Here is a 20216-nt window from a genome sequence, read left to right on the forward strand (position 1 = left end):
GTGTCGAGTGTGTGTGAGCACTCACCTCCACTAAGCATGACACTGCTGTTAGAGATGTTTTACCTCTTGGTCTGATTTTGGGTTTAAATTTCATTGTACCAGATGACTGTACCTGCACAAGAGGAAAGGGAGAAGAGGGAAATATGGCCAGGAGGCAGCTTGCAGAGCCCGCGCCCCACTGGCTCATTCCTCCAGGAGGCAAAACCTTTGTGGAGATCCTGTGTGAGGCGAAGTACGTGATGGGGTCGGAAGTGAGTTACTCTGGGGATGTGTATGTTTTTCTTTGCAACTGCATCCATGGCACTTCTAGGTTGGATGTTATAAAAAGGATTCACAACTATTTTGATGTGACAAAATCAGAAGAAAAAGCATTGGTCAAGAATTAAGGACCAAAACGAGTTTCCCCACCTGAGCTGGTGCTCCAAGCCTTCACGGCCTAAACCCACTCCTCATCCTTACAAGGTGGTCTAACTTCCTACTTTACAAATGCACCAGACGTTGGACCCCAACTGCCTCGTTTAAGCCCTTGCATGCTGGGACTTAGGCATCTTGGCCGCTTCTCTTTGCCGCCTTCCCGCGTGTTTCCTGTAGCTGAGTGGTGGGACCCCGGCCAGGCTCCATCCTCCCTCCAAGCAAGAGGCCGCAGCCCCTCATGTGCAGCACGAATTCTCTTTTCTTCCAGAGGCCTCATGTTTTCCCTTTTGCAGTTGACTGCGTCTAGCTGGCCCCCAGTCCATAACTGGCCCCCTCCTCACGCCTGTCCCCTCTGTGCCCGGATCCCGTGGCCTCTGCCCTGCCGCTGCATCCCTGCCCCGGCCAGGATGCTTGCTTGGCCCCAGCCCTCCTTACCTCCTCGGTCATCTAAATTTGCTAATTCTAAGTCCTTTTAAAAATGCAAATCTGATCAAATCACCACCTTGCTTCAAACTGTGGACACCCAGCGTTGGGTAGTCCCCCAGGCAGTGACCTGTGATGCGGCCATTTTTAGTGACTGTCAGACATGCCCAAGACAGCGTAGAAGGAGACACAAAGTAGTACAGTGTACGCACACAGTTCTAGATTACAACAAAAACAAAGAAATTGGGCAAAATCTAAACTAAAACATTTTTTCACGTTATACAGTTTTTATTTACTTGGGAATATTAAAATTGTTTTTCCCATTGTTAAGTTTCAGAATTACAGAAAAGACAGTTTTGGGTTATTTAATTTATCTTGGGAAAATATTGCTTATTTTAGAGAGTTCCTTTTTTTTCTGCAAAAAGAATTATTAAAAACTAAGGTTGACAGTTTCTAGTTCTGTGGCTTTTCTTATATGTATAGAAGGAAAATTACATTGAATCTGTCTATCTTGTTTATGACTAAAACTAAAGTTTATTTTATTTTTCAAGAAATTCTGGCCGTTGCAAGGAGCTCCTTCTGCTTTGTTTTTCTGATTTCATAATCGGGCGCTACCTTGAAGTGGATGTTGTAAGTGGTGAGGAGGCACTGATAGCCGTCCGAGAACCGTTTTCTTGGAAGAAGTCCAAAAGCTCCCAAGCAGTGACTTCCACAAAAACCACTGTTGTAGTGACCACACAGAAAAGGTACTGTACATAAATGAGACACACGTGGCCTGGTGCGTCGTGTGTTTGGTTGCTGTATTTGCAAGAGACACCTGGCCATACGGGGAACAAGGAGAGCGCCTCAGGGACAGGGGTCAAGCTGGGGTTTGAGCCGCCTCTGCCAGGCACTGTGTGCCAGTGGGGATCGCCCACAAGGCTGCTGCAGCAGTGCGGGGCCAAGGGCAGGTGGGCCTGTGGCACCCCCACGACACAGCCCACCCGGGCAGTCTCATGGACCCTGCAGCCCAGCCTGCCTCCTGGAGGGCAGGGCCTCGCCCGCAGGCAGGGGCAGAGCAGCCCAGCGCCCTGGGGCGCTGAGGAAGCGTCCAGTCAGTGAGATGCTTGCAGTGGCCTCGGTGCGTAAACTCACGTTTTAATGTAGCTTTTGTTTGGGGCAACAAGATTACTTGGTTACTTGAGGCCTTTTGGAAGATCTGTTACCACTTAAGCGTGAAATTAAGAAAAAACAGTATATAATCTCTTCATGATACGTGGCTGGGGAATTTGGGACCTTCCAGATTTTGAAGAGGGGGTTTGTCTCAAAAACATGTTTCAGGTCCATGTTTTCTCATCTGCAGTTATGAAACTCAAAGCTTGGAAAAAGCAGTGAGAAAGTTTGGTGAGAAAACCCCTGCCCGTGGGGAGGTGGGGCGTTCGTAGACTGTGTAGCAGGGACTCTCCTCCCCTAGGTGCAGTCAAGTCCAGGCTTGAGCTCCAGGGGCTGCCACAGAGCCCCTGAGGAGCATGGATCACGTTTCTAATACTGGAAAACTCTGAATTTCAAAACAGAAAGGTTCAGAAACAGTTTTCTTTAGGGGTTTGTGGACTTCTTAAGTTGCAGGCTGAAGGAAAGGTCTAGTATTGTGTCGTCGTTTAGCAATGATGTTAGACCACTGTTTGCATCAAACATTGCCACCAGGAAGCTGTGTGGCCTTGAGCACCATTCTCAAAGTCTCTGAGCTGGGGTCTCATTTGTAAAACAATAGTCCCTCAACCACGTGGTTATGAGGACTAATGGGATGATATATGTGCAATGCAGTTTCTGGCACAAAGTAATTACTCAATAAAATAGAAATGATGAAAACAAAAACAAAAGAAAAAAGAAAAATAGCCGTGATCATTGGTCACATTAAGGGGATGCTCTGGGGACAGAACCTAGAAAAGGGGGGCAAGAAGTTACCGTGACCTGCAAGGCATTGGAGAGTTCTGGACTGTTACCTTCCAGGAGCCTTGAGGACCCTGGCTCTCACTTAGTGAGAACACCAGCAACCTGTGCTCGTGGTTTGGCTTACTAGCAGGAGGGAGAATATGCAGACTGACAAATGCGAGGACTTTTGCCCCCTTCACAATTTTTCCCTGTCCTCTTAATACACCACCATGCCCAGGAACTTCTCTTAGACAAGACCACTCACTTCCTGTGGTCCAGGTTAGTGACCCAGAGTGCCTGGTCCCGGCCAGCTGGGAGCTCAGGACACGAGTGTCTGTGCCTGCCCTTGCTGGCCGGTGGTGAGGACCCCGACGACATCCAGCCTGCAGCATGGGCAGCACTGGCTCTTGGCCTTTGGGGCCTGAGGACAATGTTCATGTTCCCACTTGGTGACACGTATTGGGCACCCTTTCTGTGCCAGGACCTCCTCAGCTGAGTTTTCACCCATCCCAGCTGTAAGCATGTTTCGTTTGGTCTTTCCAGGCTGCGTGTAAAACAGGCCCCTGGGGCCAGCCCCTACATGTATGTAGTGCCCCTCCTGTTGACCTGGCCTTGTTGACATCAGTAGATTAACTGCTTTGACACTTAGCGAGTGCCACTGTCAGGGTGGTGCTGGGCTGGCACTGTGCTTCTCCTTGCAGGGCTGCTCTCTGTTCTGTGCTTCTGAGGTAAGAAACCCCAGCAAGAGATAATGGTTAGTGGAGTAAGGAAATTGGGAAAACACTTCTCACCTCTCCAGTCAGAGATAAACTGACCAAGAGTCAGGGAAGAAGGGAGGAAAAAGTGTCCCTTAATTGACTTGAGCAGAGTCAATTGGCTGGAGGCTTGTCAGGCCCTGCTGTGCTTGTCCTGAGCTGCCCTCTTCTCTCCAAGTCCTCTTCTGCGGGTAATTCTGTTGCAGTGTGTGCTGGCCTTGCCCACCACTCTGTGGACCGGTGGTGGCAGGATGCCCCGACCTTAAAACAGCCCTTTCTGGGAAGCCTGGAGCTGGAACACGGAACTCAGCTTTCCCAGGGAAATTAGAAACAAAACGTAAAGGAAGTGAGATGGTAGGACCCAAATAGCCAGCCTCACTAAAGGTGTCCTTGATGGTGGCAGTGGGCGTAGTTCTTATTAGCCATCTGTCATTAAAATGCAGTGCTGAGGGTGTAGCTCATCACGAGCTGGGAAACAGATATTTTCAAACTCACTGATTCCAGGAGGCCCCTAGAAGTCCTACCCTTTCTCCTCTTGCCATATTTGGCAGCTCTGCCTTTACCTATTTCATGCAGTGTTAGAGCTCTAGTTTAAAAAATGTAGCCTAAGGCTAAAATAATAAAAGTTTGCAAACTACTGACTTAGGCCAATGGTTTATATATCAGTTATTTTTGGTGAGCAACTGAACTTTGGTCTTTCTAAAATAAGAACGGATGTCTAAGTGGAAATGGGTGATTAAGAATTGTTTTTAATTTGTGAATTTGTTTTTTAAGGAACTCAAGACGACAACTTCCAAGTTTTCTTCCACAATATCCAATACCAGATAGACTTAAGAAATGCGTGGAACAAAAAATTGACATATTGACTTTCCAGCCATTACTTGCAGAGGTAGGGAAAGCGCCTGTGAGCACATGTGAAGTGCGTGCCTCTTCACACTGAAGTTACTTTCTGACAAAACCAGAACAAGCCCTTCTCGGTTGAGACCTTACACCGGTTCCTTCTTGTGCAGGTGGCTAGGAATTGCAGGACCGTGGGGCTGAGCCTGCCTGTTCCTCTGAGACAGCGTGCCGGCGCATTCCTCTGCTCTGTGCTGCCGGCCAGGAGGCAGCATCGTTGCCTTCGTGCCCCCCGCCCCAGTCTTTCGGGGCTGGGGCAGAGAGAGGGAGTGGGGTCCCATTTCTGGAGCAAAAGGTGTGCCGTCCTCTTGGTAGCTTACCGTTTGTGATAAGGCCTTCAGCAAACTGGGAAGAAGGAACTTGCTTTGAGAAGAGGGAGTAGGAAAAGGCAGTCACCTCTAGGGACGGCTAGAGCCTCGCAGGTCCCAGGGAAGCACTGGGCGCTCCTGAGATTAGTGCCTGCTGAGGGCCTACCTGTCTCTTGTGTAAACGCCAAGGAGAAGAATGGCTCCTGCAGCTTTATTTGTTAATTAGTGTTAGCATGGTGCGTCTTTTCCCTTTTACTTCTAACCTAATTGTAGCTTTATATTTAAAGTAGGCTTTTTTCATAGGAAGCATGTAGGTCTTGCTTTTTTATCCATTCTGATGGTTTCTGCGTTTTAATTGTGGCATTTAGACAATTTACATTTTGTGTGATTGTTGGTATGATTGAGTTTAAAATTTATCATCCTACTGTTTGTTTCGGTTAATTTCCATTTCTATTTGTTCATTTTTTTCCCTTTTTCCTCCTTCTGTCCCCTTTTTTATCATCTCATCATTTTTTTGGCTTCTAGTCTGTCGTGGTGAGTGCACAGTTGCCTTGGGGTTTAACGCAGCACTGTCCAGTGAGACTTACTGTCGTAACAGAAATGCTCTACGTCTGTGCTCTTATAATATAGGAGCCACGAGCCACACAGGCCACTGAGCATGTAGCTCGTGCAACTGAGGAACTGAAGTTTTAATTTTGTTTAATTTTAATTAACTTGAATTTAAATAGCCACTTGTGGCCAGTGGCTGCTGCATTGGATAGTGCAGGTTTATCATATACACTGTTAACTCATCACAGTCCACATTTAAGTAATATACCACTTCATGTACAATATAAAAGTTTTTTTTCTTGGTGTTTGTGCTAACATTATAAATTTTATTTCTACATAAGTTACTAACTCCATAATGCATTTTGCCTTTTCTACTTTGTCAATGTTTTATTAAAGATATTTTTCAAAATAAGAGAAAAAGCTTTTATATTTACCATTTCTTGTGGTGGTTTTAAGCTGTATGTACCCAGAGAAACATGGTCTTAAATCTAATCCACTCCTGTGTGTGGAACCATTGTAAGTGGGGACTTTGGATGAGGCCACTTCAGTTACGGTGTGGCCCTCCTCAGTCAGGATGGGTCTTAATCCTATCACTGGAGTCCTTTATAAAGAGAATGAATCCAGAGAGAGAGAGAGAGAGAGAAAGCCATGGGAACAAGACGCTGAAATCAGCAAAACTGGGACGAGAAGGGAGAGACCAACAGATGCCACCACGCGCCTTGCCATGTGGCAGAGGAGCCCAGGATCGCTGGCAGCTCATCTTCAGAAGAATGTGTCGTCAGCGATGCCTTGATTTGGACATTTTCTTGGCCTCAAACTGTAAACTAATATTCGTTATTTAAGCTGAACCATTTCATGGTATTTTGCTTTAAGCAGGTTAGGATACTAAAAGAGGTATTGGTGCCAGGAGAGTGGGGTGCCGCTATTGCAAATACCAAAAATGTGGGAACAGCTTTGGAATTGGGTAATGAGTAGTGGATAGAAGAGTTGTGAAGTGCTTAGTAGAAAAGACCTAAAATGTCTTGAAAAGGCTGTTGGTAGAAATGTGGATCCTAAGGTACTTCAGATAAAGATGATCCCTTATGAGGAAATGATGAATGTGTTTCTGGAAAATGGAAGAAAGATGACCCTTGTTTTTAATGTGGCAGAGAACTTGGCAAAGTTGAATTCTGATATCAGATGGTGGGGAGAATTTGAAAGAGATGAGCTTCAATATTTAGCTGAGGATATTTCTAAGCTAAGTGTGGACAGTACAGCCTGGTTTCCTTTGCAGCTGATAGTAAAATGTGAGAGGAAAGGGAGAAGCTGAGAACTGAAGTCCTGGACACGAAGGAACCAGAAACTGATGGTTTGGAAATTTCTGAGCTTATAAAAAGTGAGTCCCCAGAGAATAGTGCCCCTTATGAGAATTTAACTGAACTTGGAACTAGTCAGCCATTTCAGTGCAAGTCAAGATTGGAAATACAGTTACCCAGAGATGATGTGGGGAAGGTCCCGTTGTCTGACGGTGTGAACCCTCATGTACCACGTGCAAAACTGTTGAGGTTTTTGTTGTTGGGTTTTTTGTTGTTGTTGTTTATTTTTTTTGTGTGTATGAGCTCTATATGAATGGAACCACTGCCAGCCTGGACTAAATGGGTAGAAAAGGACAAATTGAAAGAACCACTTTGGGAAGCAGATTTGGCTCAATGGATAGAGCATCTTCCTACCACATGGGTGGTCCAGGGTTCAAACCCAGGGCCTCCTGACCCGTATGGTGAGCTGGCCCACGCACAGTGCTGATGCATGCAAGGAGTGCCCTGCCATGCAGGGGTGTCCCCCTCATAGGGGAGCCCCACGCGCAAGGAGTGTGCCGCTCAAGGAGAGCCGCCCAGCATGAAAGAAAGTGCAGCCTGCCCAGGAGTGGTGCTGCACACACAGAGAGGTAATGCAGCAAGATGACACAACAAAAAGAGATACAGATTCCCGGTGCCACTAACAAGAATACAAGCGGACACAGAACACACAGTGAATGGACACAGAGAGTGCAGACAACTGGGGTGGGAGGTGGGGGGGAAGGGGAGAGAAATTTTAAAAAATAAATAAATCTTTAAAAAGAAGAAAGAAAGGATCACTTCAAGGGCAGAGCCCTAGGCTGAGGTCAGGACTGAACGGGCCCATCCCTGGCTATTGAAAGGACTGTCTGCCCTGGAGCTGGGAGATGGCCGGCTGTTGGCCCTGTGTTAGGAATGTGCCACCGCCCCAGTCCTCAGAGAGGGTGGTGCCCATTGCCCGGGATTACAGGGAACCGGGCTGTCACCCCACAGATTTTGGAGGGTGGAGCCTTCACCCCAGTGTGGAGGGAGAGGAAGGCCACTGCATAGGTGCTCAGAAGGGATGGGGCTGCCGCTCATTCCAGCCCTGAGAACAGAGCATTGCTCCACAGCGACGCTTCGACCACGAAATCTAAGGCAGTGTGCCCCGTTGGGTTTCAGAATTGTTTGGGACTCGTGACCCCTGCTTTCCTTCCAGTTTCCCCCTTCTGGAGTAGAAGTGTGTATCCTGTTCCTCTCCCTCCTTTGTATATTGGAAGCAGATAACTAGTTCTCTAGGCTTCAGAGGCCCACAGATGGAGGGGGATTGTGGCCCAGGACAGACCACATACGTAAATGATTTTGAGCGTTGTTACTGAAATAACTTAAGGCTTTTGGGATGTTATGATGGAGTGAATGTACTTTGTATTTGAAAAGAACGTGCCTTTCTGAGGTCCAGAGCGAGGAGTGTGGTACTTCGGAGCTGTATGTACCCCCCTGAAATGTGTTCTTATGTGTGCAAACCCACAGTAAGTAGGACCTTGTGACGAGCCTGCTTCAGTTAAGTTGTGAACCACCCGTTCAGGATGGGTCTTGATGTTATTATTGGAGTCCTTTATAAATGGAATGAATACAGAGAGAATGCGTGGAAGCAAGAAGCTGAAATCAGTGAAACCTGGAAGAGAAGGGAGCTGTATTAGCCAAAGGGGTGCTGATGCAGAGTATCAGAAATGTGTTAGTTTTCATAAAGGATATTTCTATAGAGTAGAAGCTTACAGTCACAAGGCCTTAAAAAGTCTAACTAAAGGTACCATTAGAGGAACTTTCTCACCAAATGTTGCCACGTGTTGATGCAAGTTGGCGCATGTCGTCTGTGAGGGTTCAGCCTTCCTCCTTCCTCTTAAGGCTTTGTGATCCCAGCTTCTGATCTCAGCTGTAGGCTGGCATAAGGCTCATCTCTCTCCCTGGGGCTCCCTCATTTCTTTCCGGGCTCAGCTGCTCTGGTCTTTTCACAAGGTCAGCTGTAGACGATCAGGATCATGTCTCTTCCCAGGGCCTCTGCCGTGTCTAATGGAGCTGTCTCTAGTCCTCTGTGTGGTTCTCTTCTGTGTCTTCTTCTGTGTCAGAGTCTGCTTTATCAGCCCAATGGAGCTGGGACTCAACACTGAGTTACACGCTAATGAATCAAAGCCCTAATCTTAGTTTAATCAGACATCTTAGCTAAATCCAGTGCAATCAAAGGGTATCATACCCAGAGGAACAAACCTGTTTACAAACATAATATCTCTTTTGGAATTCATAAATAATATCAAACTGCCACAGGAGAGATCAGCAGACTCTGCAATGTGCCTTGCTATGTCACAGAGGAGCCAGGGATCTCTGGCAGCTGGTCTTCAGGATTAAAGCATCCCCTTAATTCAGATACTCTCACAGCCTCAAAACTGTAAACTAATAAATTCCATTGTTTAAGCCAAACCATTTCATGGTAGTTTGCTTTAAGAGCCTAGGAAATGAAATCACTGGTCCCTGCATTCCTTTGTGTGTATCCTTATTTCCCCCAATACCATTTTCCTTCTGCCTGAAGGATGTTAACATTTCTTCTATGGCTGGTATGCTGAGGTGTAATTCTTTCAGCTTTTTCACATCTGAAAAATCTTTATTTCACCTTCATTTTTGAAAGATATTTTCACTAGGTATTGAATTCTAAGAGAGCAGTAGGTTTTTGCCTTTCAGTATATAAAAGATGCTTCATTGTCTTCTAGCTTGCATTGTTTCTGATGAGAATTCTTGTCTTCGTTCATTTGTATGTAACTTACATTTCTTAAAGAAGTTTTTCAGGTGTTCTCTGTGGCAGTTCATTATTTATGAATTCCAAAAAGAGATATTATGTTTGTAAACTGGTCTGTTCCTCTGGGCTTGATACCCCTTTGATTGTATTAAATTCAGAGGTTTTGCTTTTACTTTATTAAATCAAGATGAGGGCTTTGATTCTACCACATTATTAGAGTGACTCAGTTTGAGTCCCGCCCCCTTGGTGGGCTCTGTAAACAGATGCTCAATGGAGGAGACAGAAGCAGAGAGGTAGCAGCAGAGCACAGAGGAAGAGAGACAGCTCCCTAGACACAGAGGCCCAGGAGGAGAAACGAGCCTCCTAGTCTACAGCTGACCTTGTGGAGAGAGCTGAGCCCCGGGGAGAGAGACGAGCCTTGTATCAGCCTATAGCTGAGATCAGAAGAAGCTGGGACCACTGAGCCTGAAGAGGAAGAGGAGGGCTGGACCCACCATCTTGCATCAACATGTGGCCAATGACTTTGGGTGAGAAAATACCTCTTATGGTACCTTGAGTTAGACTCTTTAGCACCTTGTGACTGTAAGCTTCTAACCCAAATAAATACTCTTTATAAGGTGGGGAGGGGGTATATGGAAGCTTCATATTTTTTAATGTAACATTTTGTGTGATCTATGTATCTTAAAAAGAAAAAAACCTGACAGGTTTTTTGGCTAATACCTTTTTATCACTAGTTTCAAGAAATGTAATTTATAGTGTGCTTTAGGGTGAGTTGAGCCTCTTGGGTTTATAGTTTTCATCAGATTTGGAGCTTTTTCTGTCATTATGTCTTCAAATACTGTCTCCCTCCCCCTCAACTTTGCAAGTTCCACTTATACATATATTAGGGCCTTTGAAGTTGTACCATAACTCAGTGATACTCTTTTCTTGTTTTTTTACCGCCAGTCTTTTTTTCTTCTGCTGCATTTTGGATACATCCTATTTCTGTATATCTTCAGTTTCACCAGTTTTTCTTTTGCAGTGTGTAATTCCATCCATTGTATTTTTTTTATGTCAGACATTGTAGTTATTTCTAGAAGTTCAGTTTGGGTCTTTTTATATTTTTCATGTCTTCTCAGTGTGTTCAGTCTTGCCTCTAACTTCTTGATTATGTACAATTATAACAAGTATTTTAATGTCTTTGACTATTAATCCTATCATGTACTTCATTCCTGGTTCTTTTCTCTTTATTTTAGGGTATAGTCTTCTGCTTTTTTACCTGTCTGGTAATTTTTGTTTGAATGTCAGACATTCTGAATTTTACCTTGTTGGGTGTTGGATAGTTGTCTATTCCTGAAATATTTTTCAGCTTTTTTCTGGGATAGTTATTTTATTGGAAAGAGTTGAATCCTTTCAAGCCTGGCTTTTAAGCTTCCTTAGGTAGGACCAAAGTAACCTATTTGGGGCTAATACCCTCCTGAGTACTCTGCCCAATGCCTCTTTTATTTCAAGGTTTTCTGTCCTGGCTTGTGGGAGCCCACATTATTCTCAGCCCTGAGTCGGCTCTGGGAATTGTTTCCTCTAATTCAGTGCTCCTCTGCGGGTGGCAGCTTTGCCCGGGGGCTGTTGGCAGTGCCTGCAGACATCTCGAGTTGTCCTGACTAGAGGGCGCTCTTGGCGTCTGGTGGATAGAGGCAGGGATGCTGCCAAGCCTGCTTCAGTGAACAGTCAGCCCCTGCAGCAGAGAAAGACCAGCCCCCAGCGTGAACGCTGCTCCGATGCCGTCACGTGGTGCGCCCTCAGCCTGGCGCGGTGTCCTCTCCCACACGCACTGACTGGGTTCGGCTCGTGGCTCCGTATGGGTCTCTGAAGGTCTCCAGGGCTTCTGCGCAGCTCTCGCCTCTGGTGCTCTGTCCTGCCGACTCCAGCCACTTTGGCTTCCTTGGGCTCCCAGCTGCATCTCCCCAACAAGAGTGACCGCAGGGCTGCTCTTGGGTCTCTCCTGCACCCTGGGCTGGAAGTGCTGTGATCTCCAGGTCGTCGCAGGTATTCAGGCTCACGGGCTTGGTGTCCCCTGTATCAGGATCGCCATCGCGTGCACCTGGTGAGCAGTGTTTGGACATGGTCAGTTCATACATTTTTTTTCATTTTTTAAGTTATTTTATAGGTGGGTAAGTCTCTGGTCCTGGCTACTCCATCTTTGCCAGACTTTGAAGTCCTGGTTCTTTCTCACAGTTGTCTATAGGAGCCAGACTCTGCCCTTTCAAGAATAAACGCAGAAGACCCGAGTAAGACCAAGAGTGGGAGCAGGAAGAGTAGACAGGCAGGGCCACTGAAGGGAAGGGAGCACCCTCAGCCGGAGGGCTCAGCCCTGCACGCCAGGAAGCAGCACCCTCCCGCCCACCAGACGTGCTGATGGGGTCCTCAGCTCTCACTTCACGTCATGTCATGTGGGGGACATGCCTGTCAAATTTAAGCGTTTTGGACGTAGTTCATCTAGAGCCGTTTATTTCCTAGACATGGCATATATGAAGTGTTACTGTACTCTAACTCGCTAATGTGTTGTCTTCAGCTTTTAAATATGTCAAATTACAAGGAGAAGTTTTCAACTTTGCTGTGGCTTGAGGAGATTCATGCGGAAATAGAACTCAAAGAATATAATATGAGTGGAGTCACCTTGAAAAGGAATGGGGATTTACTGGTTTTGGAGGTCCCAGGATTAGCTGAAAGTAGACCTTCTTTGTATGCAGGTGTGTTTATTATTGTCATGTTTTAGTAAATGGAGTAACATATTAAACCACAATTAGAAAAAAAACATTTTTAACTGAGAACACTAAAATCACGTTATCTAATTTTCTTCCCTTTGGGTTAGAATTCGACTTAGCAATTGATCAACAACTTAAATACATTTCTCTTGTCATACTTGCATTGTTTTTAAGACGTTCATCCCAATAATGTCAAAGTGTTTGATTTTATAGTTCAGCAACAAAATTTTGCAATTTTGTAGTTGTTTTACATGTGATTTAATTTTTTAACTAGGTGATAAGCTGATTTTGAAAACTCAGGAGTACAATGGACATGTCATTGAATACATCGGCTATGTGACTGAGGTGAGGGGACATTCTGTTATTAAGTTATTATTGGATTAACCCATCAGACCAGTTAAAAAGGTAACGTATCCTATTTATAGTTATTTCTGTTAGGTAAGTTGCTCCTCTTTGGGCATTTACTATATTTTGGAAATTTTGAGTATAAATGAATTTTGAATTTTTGATGTATGCAAGATACTTAATATCTAAAGAAATCTTATAATTTTTTTTAAAGATTTATTTTTTATTTCTCTCCACTCCCCCCACCATTGTCTGCTCTCTGTGTCCATTCGTTGTGCACTGTTCTGTGTTCACTTGCATTCTTGTCAGTGCACTGGGAATCTGTGTCTCTCTTTGTTGCATCATCTTGCTGTGTCAGTTCTCCATGTGTGCGATGCCACTCCAGGGCAGGCTGCGCTTTTTTTTTTTCTTGCTGGGTGCACTCCTTGCGCGTGGGGTTCCCCTATGCGGGGATGCTCCTGTGTGGCAGGGCACTCCGTGTGCGCATGAGCACCGCGCGTAGCCCACCTCGCCACCGGGGTCAGGAGGCCCTGGATTTGAACCCTGGACCTCCCATGTGGCTCCCGTGTGCTCCCTTCCACACGGGCTCTGGAGAGTCTCCTCCTTGAACGCTGTAGAGAGTGGGTGCTCCTGCTTGTTGACAGCCCTCTCCATTGTCCTTGTGGGCGCAGACATGGTGCGACCCGCCCCTGCTTCCCGGCGCAGCACCTGCCCGTGTCACCCTGCCCGCTCGCTCTTCAGGCGTCCATCAGAGCCACATGCAGCATTGTTGGCCTGGCCACAGGTGTGGGTGGCCGGGCAGTGAGGCCGTGGGTGCAAGGCCTGGCTTAGCAGAGGAGTGACTCCGAGGACAACTGTCTCGGGTCTTTTGCTCTCCCTGCGGCTCTCGGTCAAGCGTTTAGTCCCTGCTGGGGCCCTGTAGCTGGCAAGGAGCCTCTGGAGATAGAGTACCACTAAATAACTCTTGGGGTAAAGAGAAAATCATAGTGGAAATTTAAGAAATACCTCAGAGTGAATTACAGTGAAAGTGTCACAAAACTCAGATGCCACAAAAGTGGTGTTTTGGGGGAGTTTACGGCCTTTGTGCCTACATTAGGAAACAAAGGCTGAAAACGAGTGACTATCCTGTCTAACCAAGAAGGCAAAAAGAAGGAATAATGGAAAACATGCAAGAGAGAAAGAAGATGATGAGTGTAGAAACTGGAGTATATTAGTAAAGTCAAAAGTTGGTTATTTGAAAAACATGGAATCAACATATCTGTCGGGAAGATGAAAGAAAAGGTGCAGATAGGTAATGGGAGGGAAGAGGGGTGTGTAACTACAGAGAAACCACAGATTAAAAGATATTTATATGAACAACCATATGCCAATACTGAAAACGAGACAAAATGGGTAAATTTTTACCAAAAAAGAATTTCTTTTTGAGTCAGTTTGAAAAGCTACAAAAACCTAAGTAGTCCTAAAACAATTAAAGAAACCAAAGCAGCCCTTAAAAATCTTCCTGGTAAGAAACCAGGTAGTTTGACGGGGAGTTCCACAGACTTCCAAGACGGAGATGGCTCAGCCTCACGCTCTGCTCAGGCGAAGAAAAGGAGGGAGCGTTTGTCAGCGCGTTCCACAAGGCCAGCAGAGAGAGCAGTGCAAAAGGGAAAACCACACCCACGCCGTTCATAAAGAGAGATCAGAATCCCTAAAACGTATAGCCAATTGAATTCAGTAATGTGTGAAGAGAAAAATGCAGGTAATAAAGCTTGATTTTTGTCATGGCTATGAGAAAGTCAACTGTAACTTAGAATATTTATAGATTAAAATAGAAAAATGCCATTGCTACAGAAAAAGCATTTTAATAAACATCCCAGCCAACTTATGATTAAAACTCTTGGTAAATTCTAAATAGAAGGGCACTTCCTTAACCTAATAATGGGATTGATTTAAAAAATAAAAGGGAGAACAAGCCTAGGGTAGATATAGAAAAATGATAAGAAATAATTGAATTCAGTAATGTAGGATACAAGAAATAGAAAACATAATTGAAATGGAGATAATATACTGTAAATACTAATGTCGAGAATAAATCTCACAAAAGAAGTTCATGACCTTTCCTGGAAAAGTCCTGAAACTTGTAAAGAGGTATTAAAGGAGACGAACGGGTTGGGAGACACGCTCTGCCTGTAGAGAGGCCGGCTCGACCTTGCAGACGCGTGGGTGCAGATGCTGGGATGGCAAGTAGCCAGGTGGGTTCCAGGCCTGACGGAAGGTGGAGGAGTGCCTGTGGGTGGGAGTGAAAAGGAGCCGAGGTACTAGGGAGCCAGCCAGCGGGGAGGGGGAGATGCTGGAGGGGCTGGTGGGTGGAGGAGGCTGGGGTCCGGGCTGGAGGGAACTTCGGAGTCGGGGGGTGGGGGCTGAGGTCACCACGGGAGTGAGGCCGCAAGAGGAGTCCAGGGGTGAAGCCAGAGGGGCCCGCAGAGGTAGAGGACACCAGGAGGGGTGGTGACCGGGGGCGCCAGCCACGTGTCGGGCATGCCGGTGGCCAAGTGACCAGATGTGGAGAGCAAGAGGGGGCAGCTTGAGGAGGGCAGCGAGGGCGAGAGGAGGGAAGAGAGGCCCAGGCTCGGGGTGTGGCGTGTAGACGCCGCGCTAGGTCCCGTGGTCAGGGCTCTCAGAGCAGACGGCAGCTGGCGCAGGGGTGGGACCCAGTGGTGAAGGGTAGGAGCAGAAGGCTGCTTTTAAGTAACAGCTGTCCCCAGAGAGCTCTTGGGCAGCATCCATCCTTAGGAAAATTGGCTAGAGATATAGAACTTTACAACTGTGCGGCTGTGATTAAAACCTCAGGAAAGAAGTTGAATAATGGAATGGATTCAGCTGGAGTTCACCTTACTGGGCTGGACTATAAAGCTGAGGAATTCTCCTGGGGAATAGTGCAAAGACTAAAGGGAAAGAAATAATGAAGTACAGTTAAGAGTGTTAAAATGTGAGCAAAATGTGGTTAACTCTCAGGTTTTTTTTGAATCGGGGAGATTACAGTTGCCAAGAGGTAGAAAGGAAATCTGCTGAACAAAGAGAGCAATGGGTTTTATGGTCAGAACAAGGGAGTGCGTGGGGAGGGCATCTTCCTTGGTTAATAGGTGATATTTCCTAATATGGCTAGTGCAGGCAGTTGCTTAGCAACGAGGAAGTGAGCTGGAGGAAGACTAGGGAGTTAGCGACTGCTGATAGGCTGATTTCAATTCCCTGTTCTGGGTGAGCTGGGCATTTACAGGAACCAGGAACTTATTTAGATTTTGGATTTGCTGACATGGGACTTGGCATGGACAATCTCTGGTTTATTTATCATCTAATGTTCTAGCAGATTCTTAGGTTCTCTTCTAGACCTGAGGAAAGATACGAATCCTAGATAGAAAGGGCCTGCTGAATCCCAAGCAGGATTAAAAACGAGAACTCATACCTAGACACAGCGTGGAACCCAAACAGCTTCCAGGAGGGCACAGCCATTTACCCGGAGGGGAACAGCGGTCAGAGCTACACAGCCCATCCACTGCACAGGACATAGGAAGCTTCAGGTTTCTCAGCACAAATAACTGACCTAGCATGGAAGGAGTGCTGTGCCACGCAGGGGTGCCCCCCGTGTAGGGGAACCCCACATACAAGGAGTGTGCCCCACAAGGAAAACCACCCCACGTGAAAAAAGCGCAGCCTGCCCAGGAGTGGCGCCGCTCACACAGAGAGCTGACACAGCGAGATGATGCAACGAAAAGAGACAGATTCCTGGTGCCACTGACAAGAATGCAAGGGGACACAGAAGAACACAATGTATGGACACAAAGAGCAGACAACGGGAGCAGGGGGGGAAGGGGAGAGAAATAAATGAAAAATCTTCACACCAAAAAAAATCAGTACAAATCTAGATTATTGTGTTAGCAAAAATAATAAAGTTAACAGCTGTTCTTCTCTCTGCTCCATTTACTCACTTTTTTATATTTGTCTTCACATACATACAAATAAATTTTTCCCTTGTGTTTAGTCTCCTATTTAAATCTTCCAATTTGTTTTTTAATCTGATACACAGTTTTCTTTTTTTTTTAAAGATTTATTTATTTCTCCCCACCCCCTCGTTGTTTGCACTTGCTGTGTTTGTTTGTCTTCCTTGTTTCTTTTTTTTTTTTTTTTTTTTTAAAGATTTATTTATTTATTTAATTTTCCCCCCCTCCCCTGGTTGTCTGTTCTTGGTGTCTGTTTGCTGCGTCTTGTTTCTTTGTCCGCTTCTGTTGTCGTCAGCAGCACGGGAAGTGTGGGCGGCGCCATTCCTGGGCAGGCTGCTCTTTCTTTTCACGCTGGGCGGCTTTCCTCACGGGCGCACTCCTTGCGCGTGGGGCTCCCCCACGCGGGGACACCTTTGCATGGCACGGCACTCCTTGCACGCATCAGCGCTGCGCATGGCCAGCTCCACACGGGTCAAGGAGGCCCGGGGTTTGAACCGCGGACCTCCCATATGGTAGACGGACGCCCTAACCACTGGGCCAAAGTCCGTTTCCCCCCTTGTTTCTTTAGGAGGCACCAGGAGCTGAACCCGGGACCTCCGATATGGGACGGAGATGCCTAATCACTTGAGCCACCTCTGCTCCCTGCTTTTGTTGTGTCTCTCATTATGTATTTTCTTGTGTCTCTCATTGCATCAGCTTACTGGACCTGCCTGTCACGCCAGCTTGCCGTCTTCTTTAGGAGGCACCTAGAACCTCTGCTCCCTGCTTTGTTGTATCTCTCATTCTGTTTTTCTTTCCCATATTTCTCATTGCATCATCTTGTGGTGTCAGCTCGTCATGCCTGCCCTTTGCTCACAGTCTTCTTTGGGAGGCACTGGGATCCGAACCAGGGACCTCCCATGTGGTAGGCAGGAGCCCAGTCGCCTGAGCCACGGTAGTTCTTCTCAACCCTCCTCTTATCTTCTAATAACATATAATCTAGGTTGTAAACTCCATTTGTTTATTCTTTGTATTTAATTCACATTAATGAGACCATGCCATATTTGTCCTTTTTGTGTCTGGCTTACTCTGCTAAGCATAATGTCTTCAGTATTCATCCATGTTACATGTGTCCCAATTTCATTTTTTCTTACTGTAGCATATATTCTATCTTACATATATACCACATTTTATTTATCCATTCATTGGTTGATGGACACTTCAGTTGTTTCCATCTTTTGGCAATCGTGAATAACTCCATGCCCTATCTTTTTTTAAGATTAAGATTGTCTTGTGCTTGCTAATCTTTGTCTTTCCATTTTTTCATTTTGTACGTGGTTGGTTAAATTTCTGTAAACAGTAGTTCAGTATATGATGCCCTTGGGGCCTAAGTCTGTCAATGGTTATTTGTGCTGACCTTCACTGCCGGCCTCTATTACCGTGTGTGCTTCTTGATTATGGATTAATTTCCATTTATCTTAATCTCTGGGAGACCCAGGGTCCTAGGTTGTTTTCCTTTTCAGGGGGTTGTTAACTTTCCTGAGAGCAAGGGACTGCTACTGCCCTGGGTCCCCGCCCCGTCTGGACACTGTTAGTCCATCCAGAGCCTCGGGCTCAGCACCCACACCTTAGCCCAGCCCTGCCCTCAGGAGGCTCACTGCTCCTATGTGCTCCTGACTTGGTTTGAAGCTCTTTTTTCAGTTTTTCCTTTCTATTTTTCTTCCCATGAACAATTTCCTTTCCTTCCTGTTCAAGAAAACAATAGAAACTGGGCTATGCAGGATCTACTTTAGCTGGGGGACTTCCTAGAAAATCTAGTTCCCTGTGCTACCAGAGGGGAGGTCTTGTAATGGCCTTTTTATCTAGATGGAATTTTAGCAGGTCACACTTTGTATTGTAGTGATTTGTTGGCTTACCTCCTTGGAAGTCCGTGGTCTTACACATCTTTGTATTCCCAGAGCACAGTGAGTAGATGTTGAGTAAGGATTTGTTGGGATGGGTGGATACAATGACCAGTTCCTTCCACTGGTATAATTTAATGACATAACGATTTAACCTTTTCAGTTATTTTTGCAGATACTTAGTATTCCAAATTTTAGCTCAAATCTTGGGGACTGAGTTTTCTGTGATTTGTTACTGGATATCGATAGAAGTTTGTTCTGAGAAATCAAGAATAATATATGGAAATTATAATTGTGTGTTTCTTTTCTAGATTCATGAAGAAGATGTTACTCTAAAACTTAATCCAGAATTTGAGCAATCATATAACTTTGAACCTATGGATGTGGAATTTACATATAATAGGTGAGTGCTTTTAATGAATTTTCATACAAATTTCTCTTTATTCTTGATAAGGGCCAATTTTCCCTTTATTAAATCTCTAACAGCTAAGTAATGAAGTAGGAGATGTTGTACTGACATATTTGTGCTCTATAGATTGTTTTCCTTCATCCTGTGAAGATGATGAGGTATTTTAGCTGGGTAAATTTATGTAAAACCTTCATTATATACCCAGAAGGAAAAATATGATGTTTCTTGATATGGGTGAGTTTTTCCTTTAGTGGGCTTATGGAATTTATTGGCTAGCATTTTATTCATGCTTTCCATTGATACTAGGAAGTAAGACAGTAGTGTGCAGGTTGACAAGGTTTTTTTTGGTTTGTTTGGTATTATGTTTGTCACGTTTCTTGGTATCTGTTCTGATAGCTTTGAAAAGATTTTGAAAGTTTTCCTCCCTTCTCTCTGCCGTGGAGGAGTTTAAATAACACTGGCTTATCCATTTCTTCAGTGTACCTGTGTCACAGTGGACACCTGTGACCATCTCTGACTCTAAGAGGCTAGTCTTGGTCAGCTTTCTCCATTTCTTACTCATTAATCAGTCAGTTTGGGGTTTTCCCCTCTTGCCTAGAGTCAGTTTCTCTGAGAGCTGGCCTGAATCTTTTCTGGTTCTTACTCTTGTCTGAATAGGGTGTATCATAGCCGAGGCAGCTGTTTGTTGAAGACGATATTGACAGGGCGGAGGAGAGCTGGCAGTGCTTCAGCGCCCAGAGGCCCGGGTGTTCTCTGACTGTCCTGAGCAGGCCCGTCTCCCGTGCCTGCCAGGAGCTGGCCACGCGCTGCCCAGGGGCTCCTGCAGCAGCACTGCCCTCTGACACACACAACTCTGCCGTGGGAGCGGGTCCTGCTGGTGGCCTCAGAGCTCCTGTCGTGCCTGTGCCTCTTATGAGCCACTTGAGAGCAGTCAGCTGGTCCTTCAGGCCCCAAATCTGAATTTTGCAGAAATCATGTAGGTGGCCCAACTTGAGTTTTCAGTGAGCAACATCAAGGGAGTGAGCCTTTACCGTCAAAATTACTTTCCTTTTTTGTGGGAGTGCGAGCCACCGTTGCTAAGCCGACCCGGCAATAGGCGTGCGCACAGCCTGAAGCCGCAGTTCAGGGTGGCTGGAACGGGCGACCACGCCCTCAGCCTGGTACGGGTGAAGCGCCCTCAGCCTACCCGGGCAAGATACATCAATAACGGCCGCCTCCCACTATCTCCCGCCTAGCCTAACAGCTGGTCGGCCCTCACTTCCCCTTTCCCCTCCCCTATTCCTAACCTCTCAGCTAGCCCTCTGCCTAGCAACCGCTTACAATCACCTATCAAAAGGCAGTACCCGCCTGCACCTATCAAATCTCTCCATGCAGTCCCTAACCCTATAAAACCGTATCCCCTTCCGTAATAAACCAGACTTGTGCCATCAGCCTGTCTCCGCGGCGCCCTCCACGCCTTCGGAGCCCCTGAGGGAAGCCTCAGCGGCCGTACGAGGCTTTCTTCCCCACGCCAGGGACCCC

At 46.1% G+C, this 20216-nt stretch overlaps 1 protein-coding gene across 1 annotated transcript in view; it reads left to right on the top strand.

The window, feature by feature from the left end:
- Positions 1 to 20216, top strand: part of MOV10L1 (Mov10 like RNA helicase 1) — an 86849-nt gene that overhangs the window by 31966 nt on the left and 34667 nt on the right. The window contains exons 8-13 of the mRNA XM_023587298.2: positions 103 to 232; positions 1389 to 1583; positions 4278 to 4392; positions 11889 to 12066; positions 12356 to 12426; positions 18598 to 18689. Coding sequence (XP_023443066.2) covers positions 103 to 232; positions 1389 to 1583; positions 4278 to 4392; positions 11889 to 12066; positions 12356 to 12426; positions 18598 to 18689 — 781 coding nt within the window. The remainder of the gene's footprint in view (positions 1 to 102; positions 233 to 1388; positions 1584 to 4277; positions 4393 to 11888; positions 12067 to 12355; positions 12427 to 18597; positions 18690 to 20216) is intronic.

Source organism: Dasypus novemcinctus, chromosome 12 (genome assembly GCF_030445035.2).
Source record: "Dasypus novemcinctus isolate mDasNov1 chromosome 12, mDasNov1.1.hap2, whole genome shotgun sequence".
NCBI classification, from domain to species: Eukaryota; Metazoa; Chordata; class Mammalia; order Cingulata; family Dasypodidae; genus Dasypus; species Dasypus novemcinctus.